This window comes from Ictidomys tridecemlineatus, chromosome 3 (genome assembly GCF_052094955.1).
Source record: "Ictidomys tridecemlineatus isolate mIctTri1 chromosome 3, mIctTri1.hap1, whole genome shotgun sequence".
NCBI classification, from domain to species: Eukaryota; Metazoa; Chordata; class Mammalia; order Rodentia; family Sciuridae; genus Ictidomys; species Ictidomys tridecemlineatus.
The window spans coordinates 144,446,163-144,466,005 of record NC_135479.1 but is presented as its reverse complement, the minus strand read 5'-3'; the positions used below and the strand labels follow the sequence as shown (position 1 = coordinate 144,466,005).

The 19,843-nt window shown below is 43.1% G+C and overlaps 1 protein-coding gene across 22 annotated transcripts in view; it reads left to right on the top strand.

The window, feature by feature from the left end:
- The first annotated feature begins 7,144 nt into the window (after nt 1-7,144).
- The window catches only part of Kalrn (kalirin RhoGEF kinase), a 626,048-nt gene continuing 613,349 nt past the window's right edge, over nt 7,145-19,843 (top strand). For 7 of the 22 annotated variants that reach the window (XM_078044074.1, XM_078044072.1, XM_078044070.1 and 4 more), the window contains exon 1: nt 7,166-7,619. In XM_078044074.1, coding sequence (XP_077900200.1) covers nt 7,547-7,619 — 73 coding nt within the window. In that variant the 5' untranslated portion in view covers nt 7,166-7,546. Of the gene's footprint in view, nt 7,620-19,843 lie in introns of all 22 variants that reach the window. The other 15 variants (XM_078044090.1, XM_078044089.1, XM_078044087.1 and 12 more) reach the window with 7 other exon arrangements.

The following is a 19,843-nucleotide window of genomic DNA, read 5'->3' as shown; positions in this document are numbered from 1 at the left end:
CATGTGTGCTTAGCATGTACAAGGCTCAGGGTTCAATTAAAAAAAAAAAAAAGAAAAATGGAAGAGTGACACTGCACACACTAAAAAGAGAACCAGAGAAATGGCAGTGTGAGATGGACTTGGCCCACTTTTGCTAAGTTTGATGATGGAGGAAGGGGGACACAAGCCAAAAAATGCAGGTGGCCTCTAAAAGCTGGAAAAAGCAAGGAAACTATTTCTCCCTTAGATCCTCCAGAAAGAACACATCCCTGTTAACACCTTAATTTTAGTCCAGGAAGACCCATTTTGACTTTGGTGCTGTAACTTAGATAAGATAATAAAGCTTGGATTAAAAAAAAATATTTAGTTTTTAGTTGTAATTGGAAACAATACCTTTATTTTATTTATTTAATTTTAAATGATGCTGAGGATCTAACCCAGGGTATCACATGTGCTAGGTGGGTGCTCTACCACAGAGCCACAACTCCAGCCCCAGCTTGTGTTGTTTTAAGTCCCATAAAGTTAGTATATGATGGTCTTAGAAAATTACTATATTTTCAGTGGAGGGGGCAGGGGATTAGCAAGGGTGGTGGAATGTGATGAACATCATTATCCAAAGTATGAAGACTCGAATTGGGTGTCAACGTTCTTTATATATAAACAGAGATATGAAAAATTGTGATATATATGTGTAATAAGAATTGTAATGCAAAACAAAAAAAGTACACATATAAAGGCATGAATTGACGTGAACATACTCTATACACAAAGATATGAAAAATTGTACTCTATATAGTGTAATAAGAATTGTAATGCATTCTGTTGTGTATTTAAAAAATAAAATCAATAAAACTAAAAAAAAGCATTATTTATAAAAACTTTCATTTTATATTGAATTCCCTTTGATATTTGTTGAAAATAGTTGAGGATACATGAACGGATCTGTTTCTGGATTACGTTTTCTTCTAATTGTCTATCTTTATACCAATACCATGTTGCCTTGATGATGTAAATGTAAAATAAATGTTGAAATTGAGTAGCATAAGTCTTCTAGCTTCCTTCTTTTTTTCTTAGCTGTCTGGGCTTTTCTACATTCTTTGCATTGAATCAATTCATCAATTTCTACCAAAAAATCTACTGGGATTTTGACTGGGATTACATTGAATCCACAGATTGATTTCGGCAAAATTGCTATCTTAAGATTTTAAGTTTTTTGATCATGACACAGTATATCTGTTCATTTACTCAGATATTCTTCAGGTTCCTTTAGCAATGCATTATAGTTTACATGTATGGAGCTTACCTATTTTAAAAATCAGACTATGAGGCAGGCATGGTGGTAGTCACCTGTAATCTTGGCTGCTTGGGAGGCTGAGACAGGAGGACCACAAGTTTGGGCCAACCTGGGTAACACAGTGAGATCCTGTCTCAAAATAAAATAGAAAAGGCTGGGGATGTAGCTCAGTGGTAGATCACTTGCCTAGTTCTGGATTAAATCCCCAGTACCCAAAACAAACAAACAAAAATTAATCCTTCAGATTTCATATTTTCCATGCCGATATAAATATTTTAAAATTTTAGATCCCAAATCTTCATTCCTAGTGTTTAGAAATTTGTTTACAGTTTTTATATTGGTCTTTTATCTTGAGATCTTGCTAAACTTATTATTTCATGGAATTTGTCTAAGTAGCAATCATGTTATGTATGAATAAAGGGAGCTTTCCTTATTTGACTCAATTCTTTGGTCTCCAAAGTTTCTCTTTAATTTCTTTTTCTTAGTGCATTGGCTAAAACATTTAGTATAATGTTACATCCAGTATAATGTTCTGATGTTAGGGTAAAAGCATTCAGTCTTTGACTATTAAGTATGATGTTATGATATTAACTAGATACTTTTTGGTAGATAGCCTTTATTAAATGCAAGTTTCTTCTATTCCTATTTTGCTATGTGTTTAGACCAGATATGGATGTTGGATTTTATCAAATGCTTTTCTTGCATCTATTTAGATGATCATATGTTTTTCCTTTTAAAATATGGTACATTTGCAACAAAGTACCAGAAAGTAGGTGGCTTAAAATTATAGAAATTTATTCTGCCCTAGTTCTGGAGGCTAGAAGTCTGAAAGGTGTCTGCAGGACCATGTGCTTTCTGAGACTCTGGGTAGAATCTTTCCTCATCTCTTCCTGGTTTCTTTCAGTCCTCAGCATTCTTTAGCTCACAGCTGCATCCTTCCCATCTCTGCCTCTACCATGATGGCTTTTTTCACTGTGTCTCTGTTTTCCATGAAACATTTTTCTTCTCTTAAGGACACTATTCATATTGGGTTAGGCTGTACTCTAATGACCTCATCCAAACTTGATTCTACCTGCAAAAGCCTTATTTACAATAAGGTGACCACATTCATGGTCATCAACAGTTAGGCCCTCAGTGCATCTTTTTTGGGGGACACAATACAACCCATAATATATGGTAAGTTACGTTGATAGATTTTCAAAATTTTAAAATCAATCTTGTATCCTTGAATAAACCCCTCTGATAATGATGCAATATCCTTTTTAATATGTTATTAGATTTGATTTGCTAAAATTTTATTAAGAATTTTATGTTATGTTCACAAGGAATAGCAATCTGAAGTTTTGTTGTTGTTTTCTTCTTCAATAATATTTATTTCATTTTGACATTAGAAAAATGTTGGCCTTGTAGAAATAGTTGGGAAATATTCCCTCCTCTTCACTTTTCTGGAAGAGTTTTTGTGGAAACGGTATTATCTCTTCCTAAATGTTTCATAGAATTTACCAGTAATGCCATTTTTCTTTTCTTTGGGGGAGGGGGTGGTTAAGTAAAAGCTTAATATCCTTAACAGATATATGGCTATTTATCTGTTTCTTTTTTTCTTTATTAAATATATTTTTAGTTGTACATGGACATGATATCTTTATTTTTTATTTTTTAATGTGGTGCTGAGAATCGAACCCAGTGCCTCACACATGCTAGGCAAGTGCTCTACCACTGAGCCACAACCCAGCCCCTATCTGTTTCTTTTTTAGTAACTTTAGTAGTTTGTGTCTTTCAAGGAATTTTTCCATTTAGTGTAAATGGTCAAATTTATTGGCATAACACTGTTCAAAATATTCCCTTATTATTATTTTTTTGTTTCTATTGACTCTGTGGTGATGTCACATCTCTCATTCCTGATGATAGCAATAGTTTTACTGGTAGTAATATTTTTCTTCTATATTTCCTAATCAGTCTGGCCAGAGGGTATTTTTAAAATTAATTAATTAATTTTAATTAGGTATAATGACAGTAAAATGCATTTTGATTCATTACACACAATTACAGCACAACTTTACATTTCTATGGTTGTACATGATGTAGTGTCACACCATATATGTACCTAGGGTAATGATGTACATCTCATTCCACTTTCCTGCCCCTATGCACCCTCCCTATCTTCCTTCCCCTCTGCCCAAAGCTCCTCCATTTTTCCCATGCCTCCCCACTCCCCATTATGGATCAGCATCCACTCATCCGAGAGAATATTCGGCCTTTGGTTTTTTTGAGGATTGGCTTACTTGGCTTAGCATGATATTTTCCATCTCCATCCATTTATTTGCAAATGTCATAATTTTATTCTCTTTTAGTGCTGAGCAAATTCCTCATGTATATATACCACAGTTTCTTTATCCATTCATCTATTGAAGGGCATCTATGTTGATTCCACAATTTATTAGCTATTATGAATTGAGCTGCTATAAACATTGATATGGCTGTGTTACTATAGTATGATAATTTTAAGTCCTTTGGGTATAGAACAAGGAGTAGGGTAACTGGGTCAAAGGGTGGTTCCATTCTAAGTTTTCTAAGGAATCTCCATACTGCTTTCCAGATTGATTGCATCAATTCACAGTCCCACCAGCAATGTATGAGTGTGCCTTTTCCCCCACATTCTCGCCAACATTTATTGTTGTAGCCAGAGGTTTTTAATTCTACTGATCTTCTCAACCCACTTTTGTGTTTATTTTTCTCTTTTGTTTTCCATTTCATTGCTTTCAGCTGATACTTTTTATTTCTGTTCTTCTACTTTTGTTTTGTTGGCTCTCAAGGTAGAACAGAAGGTCGTTGCCTTGAGAACTTTCTTTTCAAAACAGGGATTTAGCACTATCAATTTTCTTCTATGTACTGTTTTAGCTGCATCCCACAGATTTTTTAAAGATATTTTTTCATCTTTATTCACTTTAAACTTCCTTGAGTTCTTAGTTGACCATGGACTATGTAGAAGTGTATTATTTAGTTCCCAAATGTTTGGGAAGTTTTCTAGATTTTTGTTTGTTATTGATTTCTACCAATAACTATTGAATAACATTAACAATTTCTATTGTTGCTAGAGAACATACTTTGTCTGATACTTTTTTATTTTTAAAAATATTTTTTTAGTTGTAGATGAACACAATACCTTTATTTTATGTATTTATTTTTTTTTATTTGGTGCTGAGAATTGAACCCAGTGCCTCACATGTATCAGGTAAAGAGTCTACCACTGAGCAACAATCCCAGCTCTATATGATATTTTTGAAAACAGCTGAGGTGTAGTTTATATACCACTGAAGTATTTTAATCTTTCTAAATATACTGAGACTCGTTTTATGGCTTATTATATGATTTGCCTATGCACTTAAAAAAATGTTTTGAGTGGAATTTTCTATAAATGTCAGTTAGGGTAAATTAGTTGATAGCATTTTTCAAATCTTCCATATCCTTACTGATGATCTGTCTCCTTATGCTATCAATTACCAAGACAGATATTAAAATCTTTGACTATAATTATGAATTTATCTATTTCTTCTTACGGTCCTATAAGTTTTGTTTCATCTATACTGAAGCCCTATTATTAGGTACAAAACTTTCAGAATTGTTATGTCCACTTGATGAATTGAAATGTCCCTCTTTATTGCTGCTAATATTCTTATGCTGAAATCTTCTATCTGGTATTAATGTTACCAGGAACATTTAACATTTTAATAGAAATTGCTAAATTTCTTCTTTAAGAAGTCTATATCATATATATTATTCTCCCATTCTGGTCCACATCTTTTGAGATTTTGATAAGAACCGTACTCTAAACATGTAATATTTCCTGTGGATTGAGATGAGTTAACACCTTGCAAGGCCTCTGTTTATCTCACAATGGCAAAAGTTAAGAGCAACTGGGTATGTGGGTAGGCCAGGGGTTAGGCATGGGGTTAAAGGGGAAACAAGATTTAGAAAGGCAAATGAGCAGTGTTTCCATTGTCAGAGAAGGTAGAAGGCAAGGAGCATTTGGCTGCTGTAAGCCAGTTCAAGATATCAGGGTCAGATGAATTAGACTTCCTGGTAGTGAACTTGGGTCTGAGAGTTACTACTGGGGTCTGATAGATATAACCAAGGTTGCAGATAGGTCTGATAGAGGTATCCAAGGTTAAAGACAAATACATTATTCCCCCCCGAAATGAGTGGGGGGAAAAAAAGATCATTTGTGATATTGAGTAAAGAAAATGATGAGTATGGGAAGCTGGAAAGTTTTCACTGAAAACTTGATTAATCTCAATTACTGCTAGGGTTACTTGGTGGATCTGGAAAGACTCTAGGTGCTTTTTCCCCAGTAGAGAGGTAGAACAAAATTAGGTTGCTAGAGCAAACATTCAGGAGATTCTGACTGGATGCTATCAACTTTAGACCAGCACTTGATTTTCCTTTTAGGTGTGTTTTAAATCATTAGATTGGGCCACTACCTCTCCATCTGCCTGGGTGAGGCAGCAGCAAATAGCCCTCAACACATCACATTAAGTTCTCAGGTCTAAAGACCCTCTGTTTTGTGGGCTTTACAGTCACTAGAACTATAAACAGACTACTGACTAATTATTGTTTAATTATTGCTTAAAAACCGATTGCCACAATACAATCACGGCATTAATTACCCCATACAGCATCTGCTTTCTTTTTTTGCAGTCATTCCTGTTCCTCCCCAGCCCCTCTCCCCACTTTAATTGAAATTCAGCTTGCTGTAACACCTCCTTTCTCAGGGCCAACTGCATCTCTTCATTCACACGGGGGAGAAGAACAAAACAGAGAAGGCCCCAGGGATTAGGGAGTTTTGACAGCTGTCCAAGAGGAGCGCTGAGATACGGGCCAAGTATGGAGGCAGGACAGAGACAAATGAGAGATCCAAGAGAGTGACAGAGGACCAGAGAGATAGGCAGGGAGACATCACAAGAGGGGTAAACTGGACAAAGAGTCGCGGAGAGGGGCAGAACTGTTGAAAAGGGCGCTGAAGGGGGGCAGGAAAAGGAGAGAGAGAGAGAGAAAGGGAGAGAAGACGGGTGGGGGCGAGAGAGAGAGAGAGAGAGAGAGAGAGAGAGAGAGAGAGAGAGAGAGAGAGAGAGAGAGAGAGAGAGAGAGAGAGAAGGAAATAGGAGAGAGAAATAGGGAGAGAGATGGTGAGGACAATCCGAGAGACTCCGCAGGGCCCGGAGACAAGGGAGCTAGCTTGTCAGGAAGAAGGGGGATGAAGTCCGGTCTCTAGGGACAGGTCAGTCCAGCTTGGGGACTGATCTGAAGATCTGAAAGAGGAGGGCGGGTAGCTTGGGGTTCCCTCACACACCTGGGAGTGGGGTGGGGCGCCGGAGGCGGCCTTGGTCCGGGGAGGAGCGCGGACAGTGCCCGCGGAGAGGCCAGGCGCGCAGCGCGGCCGCAGAGCCCCCTGCGAGCCCGGTGAGCGCCCGGCGGCCCCGCCCCCTCCGTGGCCGCCTCCTCGGCCCGGGCTTTTCCTGCGGGGCTCAGGAAGCCGGCCTAGCGCGACCGCCAACAATAGCTCGGGGCTCGGGCTCGACTCCCGGAGGGCCGGCCGCGGGGAAGAGGGCGTCCGGCCGCCGGTCGCCAGCCGCCTACAGCGAGTCCCCGGACCCGGCGGGAGCTTCAGTGGAGCTCGGCGGTGCCCGGGTCATTGTTGGCCAGGACTGAGGGAGCGGGAGCCGGGGGAGGAGCTGGGAAGACGGCGGCGGCGGGATCCAGAGGGGGAGCCAGAGAGCGAGCGAGAGAGCGAGGAGGGAGGCAGTGAGCGAGTGAGCGGGCGAGGGAGGGAGGGAGGAGGTAGGGAGACAGGGAGGGTGGGAGGGAGGAGGAAAAATAAAGAGGAGAGAGCCGAGCAGGGCTGAACAATAGAGACAGGCAGACGGGCGAGGAGGAGAGCCAGCTGCCGCTGCTGGGGGACCGCGGGCGCCCAGGCAGCCCGGACCCAGCCCCGGGCCCCGGCCCGGCCAGACAGCAGGCGGCCAGCGCCCCGGGGAAGGGGCACCATGGGGGAGCCGGCGGCAGGCGCCTCCAGCCCGCCGCGCGCCGCCGCCTGAGGGAGGCTCGGCGTCCCCTGCCCCAGCCCCGCCGCCCTAGCGCCCGCCCTCGAAGCCCCGCGACCGCCGGCTTGGCGGCCACAGCCGCTGCGCCCCGCGTCCTCCGCCCACCGGGCGCCGAGCCGCTCTTGGCCCCAGGTTTCGCCGGTCCCCGGTTGCCCGCTGACGCCCTCCTTCAGTCATGAACCCCCCGGAGGGGGCAGCGGAGGAAGGAGGAGCAGCCGACTCGGACGTGGACGCCTTTTTCCGGACAGGTAAGCCGGGGCAGGGCGCGGGGGCCGAGGTGAGGGCTGTTGCCCTGGACGTGGCGTCTCGGACAAGTTTGGGGAAGGCAGGCTGTTGCTGGGGAGTGCATGTTGGGGAGCAGTCCCCCGCGGTCGTCGGGGTTGGAGTTGCGGAGATTCTTGTTGTTATGGCAGTGGTGGTTGCGTTTTGGGGAGGGCGTGGGGGCTGGGAGCTCGCGCCCCTCGGCGTTCACCCCAGTTGCGGGAGTCTGTGTTGGGGAGGCGGGAGGCGGTCCCCTCGGGCCGCCTTCTCCCGGAGCGCGGGGATGGGGCGATGTTGGATCACTTTGCAGCGCGCCGCTCCAGCTACCGGCGTCTCCGGCCCCTCCCTCGGCTCCTGCCTTCTCCGGTGCTTGTCAGCCCGGCTTGTGGCCGCCCTGGGCCGGCACCCCTCCTCCGGCCAGGGCCCTGGGCCCTGAGGTGCAAAGAGGGGCAGTGGGGATCCGGGGACGCGCAATCTACAGACTGACAGGCAGGAGCCAGGCAGACTGGTGCGTGTGCGGAGCCAGTGTGTTGGACTTGAGAGGAAGACGGGGCAGGGAGGGCAGTGGGCACCTGGAATCTCCTCCTGGTCCCCCTCTTCTCCAGGTCTGGGAATGGATGAGCTTTTCATAAGAATCACTCGTTTCTGGAACTGTGAGTTAGCGTGCTTCTCATACACACCCACCAAATCTTTGCTTTCCTGTGATGTGTGGAACCCTGAGATACCTTTCCAGAATTTTGCTTCTCTGCCTCCTCCGATGCCTGAGGTCTATAGCTCCTTCTGTTCCTTGGCTTCACAGTCCCTTCCCTAGAACAGACTGACCACCTTCATCTCCCACCACCTGTGGCCTCTTTTCTCCAGTGGCCAAGGAGTTCCCGTCTCCCCTTTACCTGTGGCTTCCACCAGATTCTCCTGTGTAGTTCCCCATCTCCCCACATGTCTGGAACCATTTTGTCTGGAGTCTTTGACCCAAGGAGTCCAATAAGTTATGGGGGCCCCACACATCTGCCCTCCCTTTGGGAAAATTGGATTAGAGGACATGAACTGGTAGGGTCAGGGGTCAGTTTAGCTTTGGAGGCTGCACATCCATCTGTTTCCTAACACCATTGCCTTGCCCTGGAGGTCATCTCTAGGGAAGGGGGTGGGGTGCTTTGTTGGGGAGATTTGTGTTTTTGGAAGTTAACACTTAACTGACCCATATGTTCATCCTCTAGTTGGTCTGGAGAGGAAAGAACTGGAGGATAGGAGCTGAAACTAGGGCCTGGGAAACCAGAGGGAGCCACTGTCATCCTGTCCATCTCTCTGGGCTCATCCTGCCCTCCTTCCTTCCTCTCCCCCAGCCATGAGATTCCATATTCTCTCCTCACCCCTTACACACACACACACACACACTACACACACAGCCCGCTACCCAAAATATGGGTTCTAAAGAGGTGTCTAGCCTGAGTTTTTAACCTGGAATCTGTGGAAAAGATTCTGGAGACTGACAACCAGAAATACCAGGAGGGCCTAGCTGATCCCCTTGGCCTCCCAGTTGGGGCAAAAGTCTGCATTTTCTTAGTTCTGGGAGGAATTTTTGAGATGTGAACCTTCATACCTTCTTTTTCTAGATTCTACTTTCATCTTTTGGAACCCACTCCGTCTTCCTCTTTCCTACCATCCCAGCACTAGGTCCTGTCCCTGTCCCCTGGAGCTTAATTTCTGGAGTCTTTGTTTATTTCTGACAAATGAATTCACACAATGTTAACATAATTAATGGCCTATAATGGTTTAATGTGTTATATTTCCCAAAGTCTTTCAAAATTCAAAGTTTGACTTATGTTACTGGCTCAGATCACAGTAAATAGCAGACTGGGGTCAGTCTCCTGTGGGACTTCTACTCGAGATAACTTCCTATCTCCTTGGGCAGCCCTGTTGAGGGGCTGGAGTGTGGAGGGGATAGGTCTAAAGTGCTCTTAGAACAGAGGAATGTTAAATCCTCAATATATAAAGCTGGAAATGACTGATGACCAGTAACAAGTTGCAGAAGGAGGTAGGTCCAGGACTACCACACACTCTGTGTGACCCTCTGTGCTCTGCTTTCTGATTCTCACTCCACTTTCAGTCTCTGGCTGAGGGTCTTGCTGGGAATTATTAGCCCTAGAAAAGCCGTGTTTCTGAACTTTCTCCCTTCTGATTGCCCACCTCTGTGGAACATAGCACTATACCTGATAGTAGGTGGAATGGATTATAAACTTATTCAATTGAACAAATGAGAAACCATCAAACAAAATTTCAAAGTCTGTAACACAAGGGTTAACCCCCTTCTTTCTGGTGGAAAATTTTGCATACACAAGACTAGATTGGCAATTACTTTGTCAGAACCCTGGCACACTGTGGCTCTAATTATGCATGTTTTAACAATCCTATCATTTGTTACCCTCTTCTAATTATTTTGGTATTTTAATTTTCTTGACCAACTGATTAAGTTTGATATCTCAAATCTTATTTCTCTGTATGTGCAAAGACAGACAAATCCCCCACCTCTGGCTGCTATTTTATAGATTGATAGCTTCAGGATCATCTTCCTGGAAATTCTTTGTTCTAAGCTTGAGAAGGTGGGTTATAACTTTTAAATTTAAATTTAATTTAAAATAGTTTATTGGTCATGATTATGAGGGGAGATATGAGAACTCAGAACTGGGAATAGAAACCAATCATCTAGGACTTTTTAAACTTGATTAGGAGCCTTCTGCTGCCCAATATGCTGTGGAATACAAAAGAAATATATCAAAGTGGTTTCTTCGCTAAAAGAGCTTTTAGATTACTGCTCAGAGATTAATTAATTGTTAAATGTTAGGGTGCTATAGGTTAAAAAGTTGACACAACTATAGAGGAGGTAGAATCTAGGGTGGCCTTTGAAGCGTGGGTGGAGAGTGTGCAAAGGCAAGGGTGTTGGAGTATTGAGGAACCTGGGCTGATGGCTGACAGAGTGGAAGGTATAGATGTGGAATGGGAAACACTGCTGGATAAGTACCATATGGAATCTTGAAAGCCTAAGAGACATTCAGGGACAGTAGAGAGTCATTAGAGGACCTGGAGCAAAGATATATCATAGGGAGAGTGATGTTTGGAAAGGTTAATCTGAGGTAGTATTTTTGATGAAGTAGAGAAGAAAAACAAAGATAGGATCCAGGGAAATGCAAAATGATCCTGAGCTGAGAGGGAAGGGGCTTGGTCTGGGTTGGTGACTGAAAGGATGGGGAATCAGGGTTGACTCTGAAAGACATTTTTATAGGTGGAAATGTGGTGATTTATTGATAAACTAGTTATGCAGATAAGGAAGTAAAGCCCACAAGGAAACTGAAGTAACTGGGTTGAGAGTCAGAGGATGGACAGGGTCTCAACTAACTGAGACCCAGTTGAGGACAGGAGCCAATTTTGCAGGGCAGATAATAATTTTTGCTTTGGACATGAAGAATCGGAGGCAGACATCCACGAGGCGTTGTTTTGTCAGGAAATGGAAATGTGGGACTCAAGGCAGGAGCATGAGCAGGAGGCTAGGACTGGTGATGCTACTTTAGAAGGCCAAATGCAGCTGATGCTTCCTGAATGCATCAGCTCTCAGAGGGAGGGCATGGAAGAAGAAGGGAAAGGGCTAAAGTTAGATTTGGTGGAGAAGCTTTTATTTTGGAAGTGGCAGCAAAGGAGACTTGATCCTGGAGAACCCAGGGAGTCAGCATGGGCTCTGTTGTGATGACCAGGTGCACACAGGTTGAGCAAGAGGAGTGCTGGGGCTTGATCAAAAGATGACCCTGCCAGCTCCCTATGGGGGGCACAGGGTTAAAAGAAGCACTTCCTTGTAGAGTGGGTATTTAAGGTAGTGAACAAGAGTCTGTTACTTGTAGGTTTTATCAGTGAAGGGAGAAACAGAAGTGTGCTAGCCAGAAAGGACATTAGTATCAAGGAAGTTTTTTTTTTTAATTTATGTTTTTATTTATTTCTTTATTTTTTCAGGGTCAGAGCAGTTTTGAAAGTGCCAGGGAGAAAGCTTATAGAGGGGAAAATCTGAAGGTTCTAGAATGGTGGTTGAGTTGGACACCTGAGACCAGAGTAGGTTCTACAAGTAAGAGCTAGTGAGAACAAGAGAAACCTCTTTCTTTAAGATAAAAAAAAGGTGGATGAATAAAGATTGATGTGAGAAGATCTACCTCTACCTTTCTATAGAGCTTTGGCCTTTGAATCCAGACATTTTCAACTGGAGTTTCTGCTGTTTCTTGGGCTTCTGCCAACTTTGAGCTTAGCTCTGCATGTCTTTCCAACTCCTCAAATTATCTCTTCCTCTTGACTTCCTTGATTCTGTAAGTGGCATCTTCACTCTCCAAGTTATGATGTTTAAAACTGTCTCTGAAGAATCTCTCTCCTCTAACAAACCCCTTGGATTATTTTACATAGTTAGCTCTTCCTCTCATCCACAGGACAACTGCCCCAGGGCAGATCTCATGGTACCTCTAAGGCACTCCTCCTTTCCTGGCCCTTCTTATTCCTTGTCATTTGCTCTATTATCCCCACGCCACATTGTACCTTTAGGCAGATTACAGTTCCTAAAGCACTACTTTCATTATGTCACTACTTGGTTTATGAACCTACAGTGACTCCCTAGTGCTTTTAGGTTCAAGTTCATACTTCACTGTTCAATCCTTCCCACTGTTCAAGGGCATCTTGACGGGTATCCTCCTTGGTTCATCCCCCTGTTACCACCATGTTCATAGCTTGAGCTCTACCTTATTCTAGGAGCTTTTACAACCAGAGGGACCACTTCTCTAAAACACTTGCCGACTGTACTCATTTTCTCATTCTGTCAGTGATATTGTATTGCTCTTTAGTCCTTTCATATGTGTGGGGCTTATCTCCTCCACTGAAGTTAAAGGTCTTTAAAACATCATATGACTTATCAATCCTCCTTATAGAGATAAAGATGGCAAAATATAGCACTTATGAATCTAGATGAAAATATATTTGTAGTCCTTAAACATTTCCCTGAGGTAATAACCCCATCCCACCTCAACAGGGAAACTGAAACTATCATCATATCCAGACCATAGAGAAGGGAGATTTTAGAATAACAACCTACATTTCTACACTTTTTCTTTTGTGTGTGGGGTAAATATTATCACTCAAATCTGTGCATTGCCAGGCACCTAAAAAGGGAGGGGGCTTTTACCTCCCGAGGTCTCTTTTGCAGCAAGGAAAACATTTTGTTTTCACATTATGCCCAGTGCTCCAGAAGGTAGGCAAGAAGCTTAACTCAACACTTATTGTCCCTTCTTGGTTTTCTTCCACTGCCACCCATCATGAATTGGGCATTTGATCATGCCATTTTCCAGGAACTTCCATGAAAGTATTGAGAGAACTCTGTGGTTCTGGAAGGGGATATTATTAATATTTCCAATTTTATACTTATATAGGCTATTTCTACATTAATATATTTTAGAACATTTAGGGCCTGGGGCTGTGGCTCAGTGGTAGAGCGCTTGCCTCGCATGAGTGAGGCAGTGGGTTCGATCCTCTGCACCACATAAAAATAAATAAAATAAAGAATATAGCAGTGACATCCAGGACCACCTCTGTAAGATTTAGGAGGCTTTGGTTTATACTTGTACCATCAATGGTCAATAATTCTGTTGTTGGAACATTCTGTCTATTTGTATTTAATAATCCCTTAGGGATGAAAGAAGGTGTTAGGATGAACTGAATCTAAAGAAAAAAAATAGGTGGAAAGAAAGATAAATCTACCTGACTGTAAATATCAATATAGCATTAGAATAGATGAGCCAGGTGTTAGTTGCCTATTGGAGAATAAACACTTCAAAGTTCCTTCTGGTTCTGGTACTTGACAATATACTTCTGGAGATAGGCAGTGGTTCTCAACCAGTGGCAATCCTGTCCCCACCCCACAGCACATTTGGCAATGTCTGGAGATATATTTTGGTTGTCACAACTTGGAGGGGACAGTTTGCTGCAGGCATCTAATGGGTAGAGGTCAAGTGTGCTACTAAACATTTTATAATGTACAGGACAGGGAAGGATTCTCTTGTCAAAAAATGCCAATAGTGCTAAGGTTGAGAAACCCTGGCATAATTTTGGATCAGATAGGTGCAGTACTTACCAGCATAAGGTCTTGAGTAACTTACTCATCCTCAGTCTTCTGCAAAATGAAGCTTGTTTCACAGGTTGAGAGGATTAAATAGAAAAAAGTGTGTGATGCGTCTAACAGTCTCTGATACACTGTAGGAGCAAAAGAAATCTTAATTATCTGTGTTGTTCCCGCTGTTTTAGTTATGCAGTGCACATGGTGGCACAGAGACTGGGGCATCTGCGGAGGGGTGTTGGGCAGGACTTTTGACATGGGTGGGGGAGGTGCTACAGCAGCCTCATGATGATGGAGGCCAGGATCCACATGTGGACTCAGAAGGCTGGGATTTGGGCCTCAGCCCTCTTTCATTTATTTGATCATTTGTTCATCAGATTATTTATCGAGTGCCTACTACAGTCAGGTACTGTGCTGGGAATGTATAAAACTATTAAAGGAAAGAATATAGAATACAAATGAAAATGGATATAAATATACCCTGTCAGAGAGCACTTGAACTCAAGGAGTTGGAAGGGGAGAAAAAAATCTGTAAAGGAGGTTGAAAAGATCAGGCAAGAACATAGGAGATGAAACTCTGCTCTGCTTATCTGAATGACTTGGGCAAGTGACTTTAAAATCTATATAAGATGAGGATAATAGTATCCCACCTCCCTCCCCTTATAGAGGTATTGAGAGATTCAAATAAGATACCTTATGTGAAAGGTCTTTATAACTTGTACAATGCTATCCAAATATTTGTAGATAATTACTTCCCAAATGAGCATTCTATTACTCTAAGTACCTCTTCTGACAGGTAGTATCTTATTTAATCTGCCCTCCATAGGATCTTTCCACTCAGAAAGAGAAGTTCTTCTCATTTTGGTTTCCCAAGGGGACTGAATAGGCCATCTTCTTAAAACAGGTTGGGGCATTTCTGTTTTCTCTTTCTCCACAGAAGAATAAAAATGCTAGTGCCCCTTCCCTCCAGCTCTAGGCCCAGGCCTTGGGCTACATGGATCAATGCCATCTGGAAGAGCCTAGTAAGAATGGAGTTCCTGCTTCTTGCTTCCATTGAGCCTTAGGTGGGTACAGAGAATTAGTCCCTTCTTGCTCCTTCTCTGCCTGCCCGCAGTTCAGACTCCTCCTGCCACTTCTTTGTGTGTGAATGACTGGCAGCAAAATAACTAGGAAATGACTGACAGCCACAGAGCTGTTGGATCAATAGAGCTGCTTGAAATCGTGTCTGTTGGGGGAGTGAGGGAACAGAAAGAATCATCTGGGAGGACAGGAATTAATTTAGGGAGGTAAAGAAGAAACTGTTGGAGAATTAGCTTTGTCTCTTCCCCTACTACCCTGTGGCATTATTAGAACACTAGCTGGAGAACATATATACAGGGCTAAACAAGGAGAAGAGTGAAAAGTGCTGGATGAGCTGTGAACTTCAGGGAATGGCTATTTATCATCGAGCTGGGACTTGAAGGATGGATAGGCATTTGGATGGTAGGTCTTGGATGAACCCGGAGGGTGGATCTCAAAGTCAGCTGAGGGGTCTGCCTTGTGCTAAAGGAGGATGCTTTTTTCTTAATACCTGGGGTGGAGGCAAGGTGGACCTGAGTGAAAGTGTTTTCCCAGGTTGGAATGGTGTGTGAACATTTGTGGCTTTGTTGGGGGCAGCTGACCCAGACGATGCATGTGGAGGATCAATGGGAGCTGAGACTAAAAAGGGGATGACTGCTTGCTTCATATATCAAACATTTACTAGGCTCCTAGATCAAGAAGACTTTGAATGGAGGGCCAACGAGTTTGGTCTTTCTGCAGGTGTTTTGGGAGTCTATAAAGGTTTCTAAATGTGGCAGTGGCATGATCAGGAAGAATGTGGCAGCCCTGTGGAGGGTCCTTTGGAATGGGGGAGAGACCGCTGGCCAGGGACCGATTAGTAGACCACTGTGATAGGTTAGGAGGGTCTGAACTTCAAACACCATGGTAGCTATGGAGAGGCCAGGGTAGATATGAGGGACTTTGTGAAGGTTGAGTTTATAGGACCTGGCAACTTTGTTGTAGGGGTGTTGAGGAAGAGATAGGAGTCCAATATTATTCCAAAGTTTAGAGCCTGAATTTGGGAGGATGGAGGTGTTCTTAGTCAAAATCAAGAGTTGGGATTAGGAAAAGCAGCTGTTGGGAGGCAGGAGGAGAGGGAGGATTTGTAGAATTTGCTTTGGGACATATTGCACTTCAGGTATCAGTGACATAGCTAAGGGATGTGTTGATTCAGTAGGCGGAAAATGAAGGGAGTCTGGAACTTTGGAGGGAGACTAGAGCTGGAAATACAGATTTGGGAGATATCTTAAAGCAGTTGTGGCTGGTGCTATCAGAATAGATGAGATAATAAATGAAACGCTTATACAGATTTAAGGGCAGAGGGCCAAGGCAGAACTGTAGATTTTTAAGTGAAGAACTGGAGAAGAACCTGGAGAGAGCAGTACTTGGAGAAAATCAGATGATCAACAGGGTCTGATGCTGCAGGGAGTTGAGGGAGATGGAACTGAGCAAACACCACTAGTTCTAGAAACAGGGAGATCACTGGTAACCTTTGAAATTATAGTTTCAATCCTTTATGGGAGGTGGAATCCAAATTGCAGGGGGGAATGGAGAGTAAGTGGCTGGGGAGGAAGTGGTGGGAGTGCATACAGATGACTCTTTGGAAAGGTTTGGCTGTGAAGGGAAGGTTAAAAATAGTAAAGTAGTTGGAGATGGGGAACAAAATTGAAGGGAGTTTGTTTTTTTTTTAATTTATGTGAATACCTGAGGTGGGGAAGAAGGAGAAGGCAGGCACAAAAAGGAGAATTAGTGTTTAGGAAAGAGAGGAGCAATTGATTGAGGTGGATCTCAAGGTCAACCAAGGGTTCAGCTTTGGGCTGGCAGAGAATACTTCTTTCTTGGAAACTGGGAGAAAGGTGGACCTCAGTGAAGTAGTTAGCTGGCAAGGACCTTAGGGCATAATGTGCCTGACTGACAGTTCCAGCAGAGAGAGCCTCTTGGAGAGTCAGGAGTCAGTGCTTCCATGCTTGGAGGAAGGTAGTGCAAGCTGGAAATGGGTGGGCTACTTGGTGTGGACCTCTGGGCAGAGAAACTTGGAATCTAGGCAGGGGAATCCAAAGAAACCCTCTTAAGGTGGGACTGCTCTAGGCTGTAGTGTGTCTGCAGAATTACCTCCTACACAGGATGAGTCAGAAAGACAAGTGGGGGAGGTGGTAAGTGAGGAGAAGAGAGAGGAAAGCAGACTGGAGCAGGAAGGTCTGGGAAGTCTCCTTGGGAGGGTCATCCCTGGCCATTAAGGGATCTTCCAGGATGCTATCTGCTCTTGAATTCCAGAAATCAGAAGCTGAGTAGAGGTTATGGAAGAGCCTTTTGCCCATTCTTCTCTATGAGGAGGAACACCTTACACACAAGGGAAGATGCCACGCTCTGTTGTCCCTAAAGCACTTCTTCCATCCCTTGTCTCGGGGATAAACCCAAGAACTGTCATCAAGTGAAAAGCCTCATTTCATCAAAGGCTCCTCAGGGGCCTCACACAGCCTTCCTGAGGGGTTGGGAGTAGGAATCTGGGGAGGACTGCTACCAAGGAGTGGGCTGTGGGGCACTGGGCTTATCTTCCCTAGAGCAAAAGGAGGTGGGACTTTCCTTAGGTCCCAAATCATTGAATTTTAGAACAGAAACTTACCAGCTGTGTGACTTAGTGCAAATTATAATCCCTCCAAAGTTTAGTTTCTTATCTATAAAATGGGTAAAAAAAATCTTTGCTTTTCAAGATTGCTTGATGTAACTACCAAAATATGTAAGCATATTTTGGTAGTTATATTCATATTATAAATAGTAATATATATGCATATATACATTACTAATAATTATGTTATACATAATGACTACATTATGTATAACATAATTATTAGATTACTAATTTGATGAATCCATTTTTTTTCAAATTATGACAATCAAGGTACTTCAGTAAGTCCTTCCTTCCCTCACTTCACAGTGTAGAAATAGGAGGGGGATGATTTTTAAACTTGGAGTTACAGTTGCTTCAGGGCATGACAGGCAAGGACTAAGGATGTGGCTAAAATCTCCACCTTTTACACTCTTACCCTGTAGCTCAGGAACAATGGGCATCTTGCAGGGGTGGGGGTGCAGTATTGAGTTGGCAGCTGGACAGTGAGCCTAGAAGGGGGCCCAGGAAACTGACAGATGGTTAATTGGATATGACAAAAGGGGGCTGGGAGGAGGGGAGTGGGGTTCCCGAGGGATTCCTGTCTGTCTACTTACTGTCCAGAAAGGAGGCTGTGGGGAAAGGGAGGAACAGCTCCATAAACAGTTGGGGGAAAAGATTGGCAGGAATGGATGTTGGGAGTGTGGCAGTGGAAGGAGCGCTATTGGGAATAATGTCACAGCTTAAGTTAGGGGAAGGTGCAACATTTTCGGTCTTTTCTCTACACCCCAGTGCACTGGCACATAACAGGCTCAGATTCTTGGGTGGAAATAGATGTTTGACTGGATATTGGAATAGTATGATTTTCTAGTTGTTCTTTTGGACCCCAATAATTGAGTTGTAACTGTGAAATATTATTCTTGATGGGAACTAGACAAAAGAACTAATCAATTTTAGCCAAATACCAGATTGCAGTGAGTGGATTTCTTTATTCTTAACACTCATTCATTCAACTGTAAACCACCAGCTGTGTACCTACTAAGTGGCAGCTGGGAATATGCAGAGAAGTCAGGAGGAACCTTCATACAAGAGGGGCAGCAGTCTCGTGGGGCTGCTTGGCATGTAAGCATGAGTGCAGTACAGTCTGATGAGTGCTGTAAAGAGAATTGTGCTCTGTATGGTGAGAGTGTAGAGGAAGGGAAAAAACCTCACCTGGATATGTGTGGGGAGAATTCTTTGAAGGCAGGATGTCTGAGCTAAAATGGATGAGAAAGTGGTACAAATAAAGACAGTATGGACTTCATTCAGGAAGTTTGGTAAATAAAGTAAGTAGAAAAACAAAATGGTAATCAAAAGGACATTTTTGGGGGGTACAAATATATTCTGTTTTTTTTTTAATTAATCATAAGTGTGTTCTGTTTGTAAAATTTCAGCAAGTTGTCAACTTGTATGTGCAATTTTATGTATACATATTATATGTCAATAGAAAAATTTAAAAGGTTATCAGATCAGTTATGTTTATTACTTTTTTCAGAGTGGGAAAATCTTTGAAAGAGTCATAGGAGGAGACAGACTGAAAGTGCCAGGAGGTTGTATGAATGTGGGTAAGGTATAAGGGTGAATATCAGCTTCCTCAACAGTCTGAAAGAGCAAAGAGCCTTTCTCTTGGGTGGATGGTCATCTTTTCTTCTGTGAATATGGAAAAAGACCAGGTGATTTTCAGGTCAGATGCTAAAGCTCTAATTAAGCTGAACTCAGTCATTTTAGCAAGTGAGAGCCAAGGTCATCTGCAAGTCTGAGAGATGCTGAGAGCTGGCAAAGAGAGGAGCCAAACAGAACCATTTTCTGGTGAATGAGTGAAAATTGCATGAAAGGACAATTTGTCCAGTTGAGTTCTGAGTGGGCTAGTATGCCAGGTCCTATGTGTTGCCCTGCCCTGCAGGCTGTGGAGTGGGGATAAAAACAGTGGACTTCTGAGTTCTCTAGTGGTGACTTGGATGAAATGTCTGGGGTTGGGGTTAGTTGTGTACACTAGCCTCTTCACAGATCCTACTGAACACCAGTAGTTCTGAGGCCTTTTTGGTGCCTTACCTTAGAAAATGTTCAAGTCTGTTTTTTTTTTCAGTTGTGCTTTATCTACCTTTTGCTTTGGACTTGTCTGTGTGCTTTTCAACACCCAGTTCAGTGCTTTTTGAGAATATTTGTATTAGTATTTGTTGGACTGATTTTTAAAAAAGAGTTACTTATTGGTGTGTAGGCCATTTGGGAGTCTTATAATAACACAATATGCTAAGGAAATGAATCATTTTTGTGGACAGGCAATTCTACCTTGAAAAGACTTAAGAAATCGACATCGATGTGAAATACAGCTATCTGTTCAGTCTGGAATAATCAGA